Consider the following 12,829-nt stretch of genomic DNA (forward strand, 5'->3'; position numbering starts at 1 on the left):
TCAGGGTTGGACCCTCTCACTAATTCAATCTGTCTGCTAAGCAGATAATCTTGAGAGGCTGGACCATATGCAGGAGAAGACACCATCAGTGTTGGAGGAAGAATCGTTAACAGTCTGTGATATGCAGATGATGCAGTCTTGCTTGCTGAAAGGGATGAAGATCAAAACCTTCAGTATGGTTTACAACTCAATGTAAGGAAAACGAAAATCCTCATGAGGCCAATAAGCAACATGATAAACAGAAAAGACTGAATTGGTCAGGGGTTTAATTTTACTCAGATCTACAATCCTTACCCATGGAGGCAGCAGTCAAGAAGTCCAGTAAGGGACTGCATTGGGAAAATCTACTGCACAATGTTCCTTGAAGTTACATATGACCCCCTCCCGGGGGGCTGGGCAACAGAAAAGTGGGTGAAGGGAGATGTCAGACAGTGTAAGACATGACAAAATAATAATAATTTGTAAATTATCAAGGGTTCGTGGGGGAGGGAAGGGAAAATGAGAAGCTGATACCAAGGACTCAAGTAGAAAGAAAATGTTTTGAGAATGATGATGGCAACAAATGTACAAATATGCTTGACAAATGTGCTTGACGCAATGGATGGATGTATGGATTGCGATAAGAGTCGTACGAGCCCTCAATAAAATGATCTATAAAAAAATTTCTTTGAAGGGTTAGAAAGCAAAGATACTACTTTGAGGACGAAGCTGCACCAAGATCCAAGCTAGGGCATTTGCCATGGCTTCATATGCGTGCAAGAGCTGGACAATGAATAAGAAGACCGAGGAATAATTGGTGTCTGCGAATGATGGTGTTGGTGAAGAATACAGAATATACCACATACGGCTGCCAGAAGGACAAACGAATCTGTCTTAGAAGACGTCTCATGCACTTAAGAGGGACCAGTCCTTAGAGGAGCACATCGTGTTTGGTAAAGTAAAGGGTCAGCCAAGGAGAGGAGGATCTTCAACCACAGGGATCGGCACAATGGCCGCAGCAAGGGATCAGCTTAGAAATGGTTGTGAGGACTGCAGACCAGACAAGGAAGCATTGCTGTCAGTTGGAGCTGACTCGATAGCACCCAACAACCATAAACACTGAGTACACATAACCATAAACACAAAGTACATGGAAAAATGGAATCAGAAGATAATGCAATTTTCCACAAACTTTTGAAGCATATATGTGTAGCCACAAAATACATATATATGACCACAAAATACATTCATGCATATATATGTATATGTGTGTATATATTTATAAAATTTGCCATTCCAACCATTTTTCCATGTGCAGATTAGGGGCGTTACTTACATTCATCATTTTGTGCAGCCTTCACGACTCACATGTTTCCAAATGTTTCATCGCCTTAACGGAAGCTCAGTACCCTTTAAGTAATGTCTCCCCGCCCCCTCCTCCCATCTGCCTCTGGTAAGCACTGATCCACTGTCGTCTCCATGCATTTGCCCTCTGTAGGGAGTTCCTGTAAGTGGATTCTTGCTTACTCTCACTGCCCACTCCTCGGGACCCTGTAAGACCGGGTAAAACTGCCCCCGTGGGTTTCTGAGATGGTAGCTCTTTACGGGCTGAGAAAGCACCATTTTTCTCCCGAGGAGCTGCTGGTGGTTTTGAACTGCTGACCTGGCAGTTAGCAGGCCAACTTGTGATCCCTGTTCCACTAGGGCTATACAATATTTGTCCTTTTGTTTTTGAGTTATCTCACCTGCCATGTTTTCACGGTTCAACCACGTTGTAGCAGGTATCAGAATTTCATTTCTCTTTACGGTTGAATAACATTCCATACCATATTTTGTTTATTCATTCATATGTTGATAGATACTTGGGTGGTTTCTACCACTGGGATATTGTGAATAATAATGGAGCAGTCAATATTAATGTATAAGGATTTGTGTGAGTCCAAGCTTGAAAATGGAATATCCCTAGGAATAGAGTGGCCGTCTGTCTGGTAATTCTAAGGAACTCTAGTGATGAAGTGTTTAATCACTCAACTGCTAATTCTGAGATTGGTGGTTCGAATCCACCAACTGCTCCGTGGGAGAAAGATATCATGATCAGCTGATGGACTCCCTTGAGTACCAGTGACCCAAGGCTGGTCCCCACAGCCCTCCCTGGCCTGCCTCAAATCTTCCATGGTCAGTGCCTGGCCAGACTCCAGTCCTGCTGGGTCAAAGGCTCTGCTACTGCTGCCCTACTTTCGGAAGAGATACCTCCAGCTGTCTGGAACCCCAGGGCAGAAACCCTGGTTAAGAGTTAGACGTGGAAAGGGGAGGATCATTTTTAGCTCTTTTCAACCCAGCAGCCCCTGGAAAATGCTGGCTCCAAAGGTGTGATCAGCAGGTGCCTCTCCTCGCAGTCTCAGCCACCTTCCTGTTACCCTCCAGCTGGACCTGGTGTTCTCTAGAGACTTCAGTGGTGAGGAGAGACATGTTGGAGGGGTCTGCTGTGCTCTGGCTGTCCTGTTGTCCGTATCAAGACCCTCTCCTCTGGCTGCCTTGGCCTGCCTTCTGCCATGGCCGTGCTCTCGGGCTACAGTGAGCATGATGGGCATGGGAAACCATCAGGGTCTCCCTCCCAGCATCAGCCCTCATCACCACCTTTCCCCATTTCCTGCTATGGGAATGCGGTTGTGATTGCTGTTATATCTTAAAAGGTTTAAAAAATGATTAAAATGTTGGGTTGCTTTAGATGTAAAAAGCCCTCCACTGAGAGAGAGAGAAAAAAAAGTATAGGGTCACTGAGAGTTGGGCTGAATGGCAATGGGTTTGATTTGATTTTGCTTTTAATGACAGTGCTATGTTTTACTTTTTGAGGAGCTGCCAAACTTTTTCACAGAGGCTGCATCTTTTTTTAAAATCCTTTTATTGGGGGTGCGTACAACTCTTATCACAATCCATCCATCCATCCATCCATCCATCCATCCATCCATCCATCCATCCATCCATCCATCCATCCATCTGCTGTGTCAAGCACATTTGCACATATGTTGCCATCATCATTCTTAAAACATTTTCTTTCTACTTGAGCCCTTGGGACCAGCTCCTCTGAGGCTGCATCTTACATGTTAAGTCTCGCCAGCAGTGGCTAAGGACTCCTCTCTCTCCACACCCTCAGTCTGTTTGCCGCATGTCATTTTTCTGAGAGTAGCCTTCCTAGGGGGTGTAAGAGGTGGTGCTCCTCAGGGTTTGGGTTTCCTTAATCACTGATAGTCTTGAGCATTTTCCCCCTATGCTTGTTGATCCCTTTGCCTGTTTTTTGATTGGATTGTCTATCTTTTTGTTGTTGAGTTCTAAGAGTTCTTTATATATTCTGGATAATAAACCCTTCTCAGATGAATGCTCTACTTCTAAATATTTTCTCCCATTCTGCAGGTTGTCTTCTCACTTTGAAGCATGGGCATTCTCAGTTGCGACGAAGTCCAGTTTAGCTCCATTTGCCTCTGTTGCTCATGCTTTTGGCCTCGTATCTTAAAAGGCCATCGTCAAGTCTAGGTCCCAATGTGTTACACCTCTGTTTTGGTCTAAGAGTTTCATGATTTTAGCCCACTCCCTTAGGTCTTGGATCCATTTTGAGTAGACTTAGCAACCCCTCCCCCCTTTAACACCTTTGTTGGATAATCATTTGCTCATAGGATTTCATTTCTTGGCACATAATTCTATTTCATTGGTCTACATGTCTATCATTATGCTATTACTAGTGTGTTTTGGTTATCGTGACTTTACAGGATGTTTTGAAATCAGGAGGTGTGAATCTTCCTACTTTCTTCTTCTTTTTCAACATTGCTTTGGCTATTTGGGGTCCCTTGAAAATGTGAGGATTGGATATTGGAATTTTGATACATATGGTGTTCGGTATGTAGATTACTTTGTGTAGTATTGACATGTTAAGAATGTTAAGCTTTGCAATACCTTAACACAGATTATCTTCCTACTTAATTAGATTTTCTTGAGCTTCTTTCAGCAATATTTTATAACTATGTTTTGATGTGTCCTATCATTTCGTTCAAATTATTTTCTAATTTCTTTTATGATTTCTTCTTTGAACCAAGGGTTCTGGAATTTTGTTTCTTTGTTTCCAAGTAAATGGGATTTTCTCCTTGCTTCTTTGTCTACCTTAATTCCACATTTTCTAATTTTATCAATTGTGACTTGATCCTGGCTGTATGGCCCAGCATGTGCCCTTGAAAACTATGCACCCTCTCATCATTGGATGTAGGCAGTGTGGGCATAGGTCAAGGTAATACTTAGCAAGCATTTACTACGTGTCAGGCACGACTTTGAGTGCTTTTCATACAGTAGTGCCTTCAATCCTCGTGGCAACCTCATGTAGTAGAATCATAGCCTACTGTTACTATGAGGTAACTGATGAAAAGAGAGGGTCAGGAGCTGGTCCGAGACCACAGGGCTAGCAGGGAGGGAGGGAGTAGGGCTGAGAGCCAAACTCAGGTTAAGTGGATCCTCATGCTGGGTGGGATCTTTGCTTATTTGAGCCTGATCTCCAACTTGACACTTTGTTGAAATTCAAAGCCTTTCCCAGATTGCTGAAAACCCTCAGGTGCCCCTCAGGGCCTTGGTTGATAGCTTTTCTTGTTGCTCCATCTGCAGTTTCTGTTCTGCACAGCATTGGCTCAGACAGGAAATCCAGCTCCTTCCTTGCTTTAATCCGGTTCACTCAAAGCAGCGGGGCTTTGCTGGGGCAGGAGTGAGGGCCACAGGGGTTTACTCCAAAGCATGGCAGAGCACCTCAAATAGAACTGGGCTGTCCCATTCTGAATGCCTGTGCACCTCGCCTCCCTCCTTCCCGGCCTGGCTGGGCCTCGCTGGGCAGTTTGACCTTCTTTCCCTGCTTGTCCACCCCCACTTCCAAGAACTGAGTGTTCTGTAATAGTTTTTACTTTTTTAATTGAGGCATTACAAATTGTATATTTATATAATGCTTACAATTTTGTAACTGGCCAGCTCAGTGCATTCTCACAAACTGACCACATCAGGATTGCCCACACCCACACCAAAAAATAACCTGACCAGCAACCGCAAAGCCTCTTTCCACTGTCAGCCACCCCTGACTCGGAACACCATGCATTAGTGAAGGCGTGGTTGTGAGTGTCTTGCAAGTGGAACCATAGAGCATGCATTCTTTGTGTCTGGCTCCCTGGCTTCAATTCACCTGGGCTTGCTCCAGAATGCCCAGCAGTCAGGGCCTCCCCGCTGGGTGGCATTTAGCACACTCTTGACCCAGCCCTCTCTAGGCGCAGAGGCATTGGGATGGCTTTGAGTTTTCAGCTGTTTTGAATAATGGTGCAATGCCAATCCTTGTAGATTAAAAAAAAATCGTTTTATTGCGGGGGGGGGGCTCTTACAAATCTTAGAAGAATCTGTCATTCAATTGTATTAAGCATGCTTGTACGTATGTTGCCGTCATTCCCCAAAACATTTCTGCTCTACTTGAGCCCTTGGCATCAGCTTGTCTTTTCCCCCCAACCCCCCCTTGTAGCTATTTGGGGGCTTTATGTACACCTTCATGATATGCATATGCCTAGGAGTAGGATGACTAGGTTGTATGAGGGGGTGTCAAAAAGGCCCTGGAAAAATACAACAGAACGATAGACAGACTTTTCTCATGAAATTTTTGAAGTCCCCTGGGATGGTACAGGTTCACCTTGAGTCGACAGAAATAGAACCAAGCAGCTTTCTAAAGTGGTGGAACCAGTTTCTGCTCACACTCACCGCGGCTGTGTGAGATTTCTGGTTGCTCTGTGTCTGCACCAACACTCTGAGCTGCTCTTTGCATTTCACCGCTCAGGTGCCTAGAGAATGCTGTCCTTTCTTAAACTCTTCATTTGCTGCCACCGATTGCTAGCCTGGGCTGTGCTTCCCACGGCCTTAGGGTTTTAAGCTAAAACCTCCAAGTTTGATTCAGCTCATTTTCCAAACAAAGACCATTCTCTTTCTAGGAGAAATTACCACGCCCCCTGGGAAGGTGCTACATTAAAATGAAAAAAAAATTAAATGAAAATAAAACCACAATAAAAAAGGCAAAAACAAAATGAAGGCCGCCTGGAAGGGCTCATGTCAAAATGTTGACAAAGTGTACTTATCCCCAGGTGGTGGAGTTGTAGGGACCATTCATTTTCTTTACGATGATTCAGATGGTCTACATCGAACATATGCTTATGTAATTAAACGTTTTCAGACAAGAACACATCACCCATAAACCTGCCACCCTAATGCAATGGTTGCTTTCATTTCTCTGACAAATGTCTGTATTTTCTGAAAGCTCCCACGGGGGTAAAATAGGAACATGCCAATGTTTTGCTCTGCTGACTGTGACCTGTATGGCAAGGAAAACACCAGTTCTCAAGTTTGAGTCGCCCCGGGGGTGCTGTGGGTGAAAGTGTTGGGTTGCTAACCACAAGGTCAGCAGTTCAAACCTACCAGCTGCTCCTTGGACTAAAGATGAGGTTGTCTGTGCTGTGGGTGAAAGTGTTGGTAACCACAAGGTCAACAGTTCAAACCCACCAGCTGCTCCTTGAGATAAAGATGAGATTGTCTGCACCTTTAAAGAGATACTGTTTCAGAAATCCTATCTAAGGTTGGGATGGCAGTGGGTTAGGTTAACGGGGTGAGCCATTTGAACTTGCTGGTACTTGTGCTGCAGCTGTATGCATGTTACTCCATCTAATCTTGGTGGAAAAACCCCCAATCCGTTGCTGTCCAGTGGACTCTGACTCATGACACCCTTCCCCTGTGTGTCACAGTAGAGCTGTGCTCCGGAGGGGTTTCAACCGATGATTTTTTGGGGAAGGAGATCACCTGGCCTTTCTCCCAAAGCACTTCAGGATGGACACACAACTCAAGCGACTTCATTGGGCAGCTAAGCACATTCATGTTGTTACGTTCCTATGTTGCTCCACCCAGGATCACCTAATTCTGGTGCCCCTCCCCCCAAACCCACTGCCCTCCAGTCAGTTCTGACTGACAGCGACCCTCTAGGGCAGCAGAACTACCCCATAGCGCTTCTAAGGCTGCCGGTCTTTGTGGAATCAGACTGCCACATCTTTCTCCCATGGAGTTGCTGGTGACTTTGACCTGCTGACCTTTCAGCTGGCAGCCAAGCACTTTAACCACTGGGCTGCCAGCTCTCCTTCAGTTCTGGTTAGGGAGGAGCTGTTACCGTGCTCACTTCACAGGGGAGGACTCACAAGTTCAAAGAGGTTGAATGAGAAGTTCAACCAGGCTAGAATTTGAACCTGGATTATCTGGCCCCACAGCCCACCTTCTTCTGCCCTCACACCCCCTTTCCCCTCACAGTGCCTGGAGGGATCTCCGCTGAGTCCCTGACCTTCACTCCCCTGGAGGACATGATCTTCCTCAAGTGGGAGGAGCCCCAGGAGCCCAACGGCCTCATCACTCAGTATGAGGTGGGTTTGGGCCCTTGTGACAGTGGGCACCCTTGGGGCAGGTCGGAGGAAGGCCCTCTGCCCCTCTGTTGCACACAGTTTGGAGAGGGTGGAGTGTGGGGACAGCAGAGGTGCTTGTCAGGGATCCTCTCCCCACCACCTGGGTCTGCTTGGTGGCTCTGGGGGAGTGGGGGGAGGAGCTGCTCCCTGGGGCCAGATCTCATCCCTAGCTCACCTGAAAGTGGATGGGTGAGAGGCTCTGGGCCAGTGATTCTTTCTCCTGCCCCTGAACCTGCTTCCCTACCCGTGCTGTCTCCAGATCAGCTACCAGAGCATTGAGTCGTCAGACCCTGCAGTGAATGTGCCAGGCCCGCGCCGCACCATCTCCAAGCTCCGCAACGAGACCTACCACGTCTTCTCCAATCTGCACCCAGGTACCACCTACCTGTTCTCCGTGCGGGCGCGCACTGGCAAAGGCTTCGGACAGGCGGCGCTCACCGAGATCACTACCAACATCTCAGGTCAGCTGGCCCACCCCAGCTGGGTCCCTCAGGAGGTGGCCCAGGATCCCAGACTTCTGTGGGCAGAGAATGAGGTGGGGGGAAGGGGACAGAGGCTGCTGAGATAATGCTCCATCTAGGGATTGAAGCCAGGGGCTGGGGAGGGTTACGTCAGAGGCTCTAAGAGCCCACGGCTAGTGGAGTCCAAGGGTTGAGGTCACGGGTCAATTCCCAAGGTCAGAGGGATCGAGGAGGGCAAGAGATCCAGGAACAAGTGTCCAGGCTGGGGGCCTGGCCTTTCAGGTCCTGTGGCCTGGCCCTGTGCTCACGGACTTATCTCCTTCCCCAGCCCCCAGCTTTGATTACGCCGACATGCCTTCCCCCCTGGGCGAGTCCGAGAACACCATCACCGTGTTGCTGAGGCCGGCACAGGGTCGAGGAGCACCCATCAGGTGGGAAGGCCAGTGTCCCACCTGGAGGGCGGTCATCCAGGCCTGTCACTTGGTTTTCCTCCAGACACCATGTGGAAGCCAAACTCTGGGTGGGGGCTTTCTTTAGTCCCTGATTTCTCCGGGAGGGTCCTTCCAGGGCAGCCAGACCTGGCTTCCTAGAAGGCTAGGACTAAAGCTCGGGGAGGGGGGGAGGGCAGAGCTTGCGTCTCCATGGGTTTCTCCCCAGGAGAGGCTGGTGGCTCCCTCGGTTAGGGGATAAAGTCGGGGTCTGTGTATGGGTGACTGAGCGTGTGTGTGTCTGGGCTACATGAAGGTCAGTCAAAAAGTCTTGCTACTAAGCTTTCAGTGTATGCACCGAAGGCTTATTCTGAACCAAATGCGTTTCCGCCTGTCTCTGCAGTAAGCGGATGGCTGCCGACAGTCCTCTTACAGACACACTGCTCTTAGTGTCCTCAGGGTGCTTTCAATAAAAGGTCCAATCAAAACTGTGGCTTTCAAGGAGATTCAGCCAGCTAACTTCGGCAAGGCAGAAAGGTCCGCTCGGAAGGTTCTGGAGACTGTGTTTTTGGATTCCCAAGGGGTAATCCTGAGAGTTTCTCAAAGGACACAGGACCATGAAAACGGCATTGGTGAGAAAAGCCAGCAACGTTATTTCAGGGCATTTTTTCCCATCACAGGTCTATCCCAGGAGACTTTCACTGGGGAAGCTGGCCTTGTCCCCCACAGCCCTGGTCTTTCCCCTTCAGACTTCTTTTTGTCTCTACCACTCAAAGAGCACTGAACACACAGTGTGATCCCAGGAGGATGCCCAAGGTGCGGCTTGGGTGTGGTGCAAGTGCAGGATGCAGACTTCTTGGGGGAGGCTTAGAAAGAGGAGCGTACCACCGGAGAGCCGCACAGTGCTAGATGCGGGGGGGCGCTGGGAAGCAACAGCCCTCTGTTTTGGTATGTTTATTTAGTAAAGGTTTCTGCGATCGTATAGCAGAACTTTCTGACCTGGCCTGGTGTCCCTGCGATGTGTGTGTACGTGAGTACATTCGAGGGCTGTGGGATGTGGTACGAGAGCGTCTGGAGGTGTCTGCAAGTACACGCATGTAGAGGAGTCGGCTGGGAGGCAGGGCTGGCAGGGCACCCAGACAGAATGTTCAATTGCTTGGTGACCGCTCCTCCCTTTGCGGAGCCTGGTCTGGGCAGCCTAGATCCCGGGTGTCCAGCACAGTGCCTGGCCCCTTGTCTGAGCTTGGGGAATACTCGATGATTGAATGAATGGATGGATTCTAGTCGAACCCTCTATTTTACCGAAGCCCAGGGGTGGTCACTGCTCCCTGAGGGGTGTGGAGCCTGTGGCCGTGGATGCGCATGCGTACTGTGTGCGTGGGAGTTTTAGGCTGGGAGACCCAGTGAGGAGATGAGCCGGTGTGCTTGGGCGGGGCTCCCTCAGCTCGGGTCAGTCGCAGCCCTAACAACGGACAGACCCTTAGCATGTGACCTCAGCGCATCCTCAGCTCTGCCTCCCAGAGCAGTCCCGTGTGGAGCAATCGGGATTCCCCCAGCTAGGAAGAGGCAGCACCCAGGAGGGCCCAGGCCTCCTGACCCAATGCCTGCGTCCTTAGCCCCCAGGGGGCTCCCTGGCCTCTGGTCTCCCTGATGATGTGCCCCCCGCCCTTTTGTTCAGCCTGTACCAGGTAATTGTGGAGGAGGAACGGCCGCGGCGGCTGCGGCGGGAGCCCGGTGGACAAGACTGCTTCCCGGTGCCAATGTCCTTTGACACGGCGCTGGCCCGCGGCCTGGTGCATTATTTCGGTGCTGAGCTGGCAGCCAGCAGCCTGCCGGAGGCCATGCCCTTCACCGTGGGGGACAACCAGACCTATCGTGGCTTCTGGAACCCACCACTTGAGCCCCGGAAGGCCTACCTCATCTATTTCCAGGCAACGAGTCACCTGAAGGGGGTGAGGGACTGGCTGGGGGTCTTGGGGGTGGACATGGGTGGCAGGGGGGACACCAGGTTTGGGATACCTAAAAGTTGGCCCAAAACAGATGCCAGAGGGGCAGCCAGAGACCCTTGGTCATTGCCCTCCTCCCGATCCCCGCCCCTCCTGACACCAGGCTCCTTCCCACCCAGCCCAATAGGCTTCCCGAGTCTTCTTTTCCAGGCCCCCCACTTCCCACTCCAGTCCTCAGTCTGCTTTTGGCCGGCGTCCCCAGGCCCTGGTCTATGAGCTGGCCGCTTGCTCCTGAAGGCTCACCCTCCTCCCTGGAGCACTGCCCACTTCCCTCCAAGGGTCCCTTCTCAGACTTCTTAATTAACCTGGGCCATAGGCCTGCCCTCCACTCTGAGGCTCACCCCTTCACTTCTCAGCTGCCTTGACCCACCTCCTGGGGCTCATTTGTAGACCATTCCCTCCCAGCCCCCACTCTTCCTGCTGCCCCTCCTGCGAGGTGGGTGGTGTCCTTCTTAGTGACAATCTGCACCGATCCGAGCCCTGGTTGAGCCCAAGAAGTATTGTTGGAGGGGCAGGCCAGGGTTTGGTCCTGGCCCCACCAGCGCTGAGACCCCTGTTTGTGCCTCCAGGAGACCCGGCTCAACTGCATCCGCATTGCCCGGAAAGGTAAGCCCCTGGGTTTGTCCAGCCTTCCCACCCGGTTCCCACCTGCCCAGCTCCAGGGAGGCCATGCCGAGGACCAGGGCTATGGAAGCAGAGGTCCTCGTGTACCCTTCCCGCTCCTTCTCCCAGGCTGGGCTGCAGGGCCCCAGTGCGATCCCAGTGAGGGCCTTGCCAGGGGCCCTACGGTCAGATCAATGGTGGGAGTATTGGGCCATAATCCTTATGGGGAGCTGGTTCCGGGCTGTCACTGCTCCCTCTGGCTTCCGTGGTGGGAGAGAGGTGGGGACTACAGGTGAGGAGATAGGTCTGGCTGAGAGGTAGCACAAGTCAGGGCCAGCGTTCTGTGTGTTTGTACGGCCCTGACCTTTGCATGTCCTGTCCCCGCTGAGCCCACCGCCCTCTGTTCCCCACAGCTGCCTGCAAGGAAAACAAGCGGCCCCTGGAGGTGTCCCAGCGGTCGGAGGAGATGGGGCTCATCTTAGGCATCTGTGCAGGGGGGCTTGCCGTCCTCATCCTCCTCCTGGGGGCCATCATTGTCATCATCCGCAAGGGGTGAGTGAGGCCCCTGCTCTGGTCTACTCCTGCTCCTGCCCCTCAGAGATCTGGTGGGCATAGGAGGAGGAGTGTCTGGGGACAGGTGGGCAGTGCCTGGAGCGTGTGTGCAGGACTGTCAGCCCGGTGTCTGGCCTGTGGATGGACCCGAGCTGGGCCGTGAGAAGCCAGAGACTCGGGAAATCGAGCTGCTTGGAGCGGCTTGGCTGGAACTCAAGTCTGGCTGGTGCCTGTGCTGCTACCCAGGGAGGGCCCGGAGCCTGCCTCCTGGAGCTGTGCGGGGAGTGGGTTCCGGCGAGGAGGACCCCAAGGGCGGCTGGAGTCTGCCTCCCAGCCCCTGCAGCACATTTGCCCTCCATGGACTTGTGGAGGTGACACAAGTTGAGCCCCAAGTCCTGGCTCCTCCTGGGACCTACCCTCTTGTGGGCCCAGCATGCCCCGGGAGGTGCCCTCTGGGTCCATAATGGAGAAACCCCTCTTCCCTCATCCCTACCTGGAAGGGCTGGCTAGGGGTTGGCGGGCCTCCATTTCCTAGAGCTGGCAGCCGGAATCCCAGTACATCTTAGACTCTGGGACTTCAGCAATCCAGAATTTGGGATCCTAGAACCTCAGAATTTTATGGTTCTGGAGACTCAGTGTCTTAGAAGGCAAGAGTTGCCAGGTAGCCAAATGACAGCAGTCTAGTGGTTTTCAAGATCTTGAAGTAAAAAAAAAACTTGTGTTCAAAACACCCCAAACCCTGCCCCTGAGAGTCGAGTATGTGGCACAGAGGAAGGCTAAGCATCTCAGAGAGCTGGGTAGAGTGCTTCTGAGACCATTTTCCCTCTCTCCTCACCCCCGCTGCCCCATCCCCCACCAGACTGTGGTCCAAATGCCCTAGTTGGAGATGGTGATGCCTAGACCCAGAGGTGGCACTGGTCTGCCCAAGGTCCCCCAGGAAGTCAGAAGCAGAACCAGCATTGCCCCCTCCCCACATGGGTTCTGGCTCCTGTAGGCCTGGCGGCTGCCAGGCTGAGCACACACAGGAGCCTTGGCACTGGGTCTCAGGCTGCTAGGTGCAGATAAGTGGGATCCAGGGAGACAAGGTGAGAGACCTGGACAGGGTCCTTTGACTGAGAGCAGGTGCCCTCGGGGGAGGGGGCGGGCATATGGGGTCGCTGTAATGGCATGGTGGAAGGCTTGGCTCGCTCCTGCCCAATCGTTGCACACCTTCGCGAAACCCTCCTTTGAGAAGTGGTTACTCTGTCCCAAGGGCTGTACGCACAGGACCGCTTGAACCTTAGTCACCGAGCACGGACCAC

At 51.5% G+C, this 12,829-nt stretch overlaps 1 protein-coding gene across 1 annotated transcript in view; it reads left to right on the top strand.

Annotated features, from left to right (window-relative positions):
• The window catches only part of PTPRU (protein tyrosine phosphatase receptor type U), an 87,549-nt gene that overhangs the window by 39,728 nt on the left and 34,992 nt on the right, over positions 1–12,829 (top strand). Inside the window, exons 9-14 of the mRNA XM_075538802.1 lie at positions 7,330–7,439; positions 7,738–7,939; positions 8,268–8,370; positions 10,046–10,319; positions 10,943–10,979; positions 11,390–11,528. Of these exons, the coding sequence (XP_075394917.1) occupies positions 7,330–7,439; positions 7,738–7,939; positions 8,268–8,370; positions 10,046–10,319; positions 10,943–10,979; positions 11,390–11,528 (865 nt within the window). The remainder of the gene's footprint in view (positions 1–7,329; positions 7,440–7,737; positions 7,940–8,267; positions 8,371–10,045; positions 10,320–10,942; positions 10,980–11,389; positions 11,529–12,829) is intronic.

This window comes from Tenrec ecaudatus, chromosome 1 (genome assembly GCF_050624435.1).
Source record: "Tenrec ecaudatus isolate mTenEca1 chromosome 1, mTenEca1.hap1, whole genome shotgun sequence".
Lineage (NCBI taxonomy): Eukaryota > Metazoa > Chordata > Mammalia > Afrosoricida > Tenrecidae > Tenrec > Tenrec ecaudatus.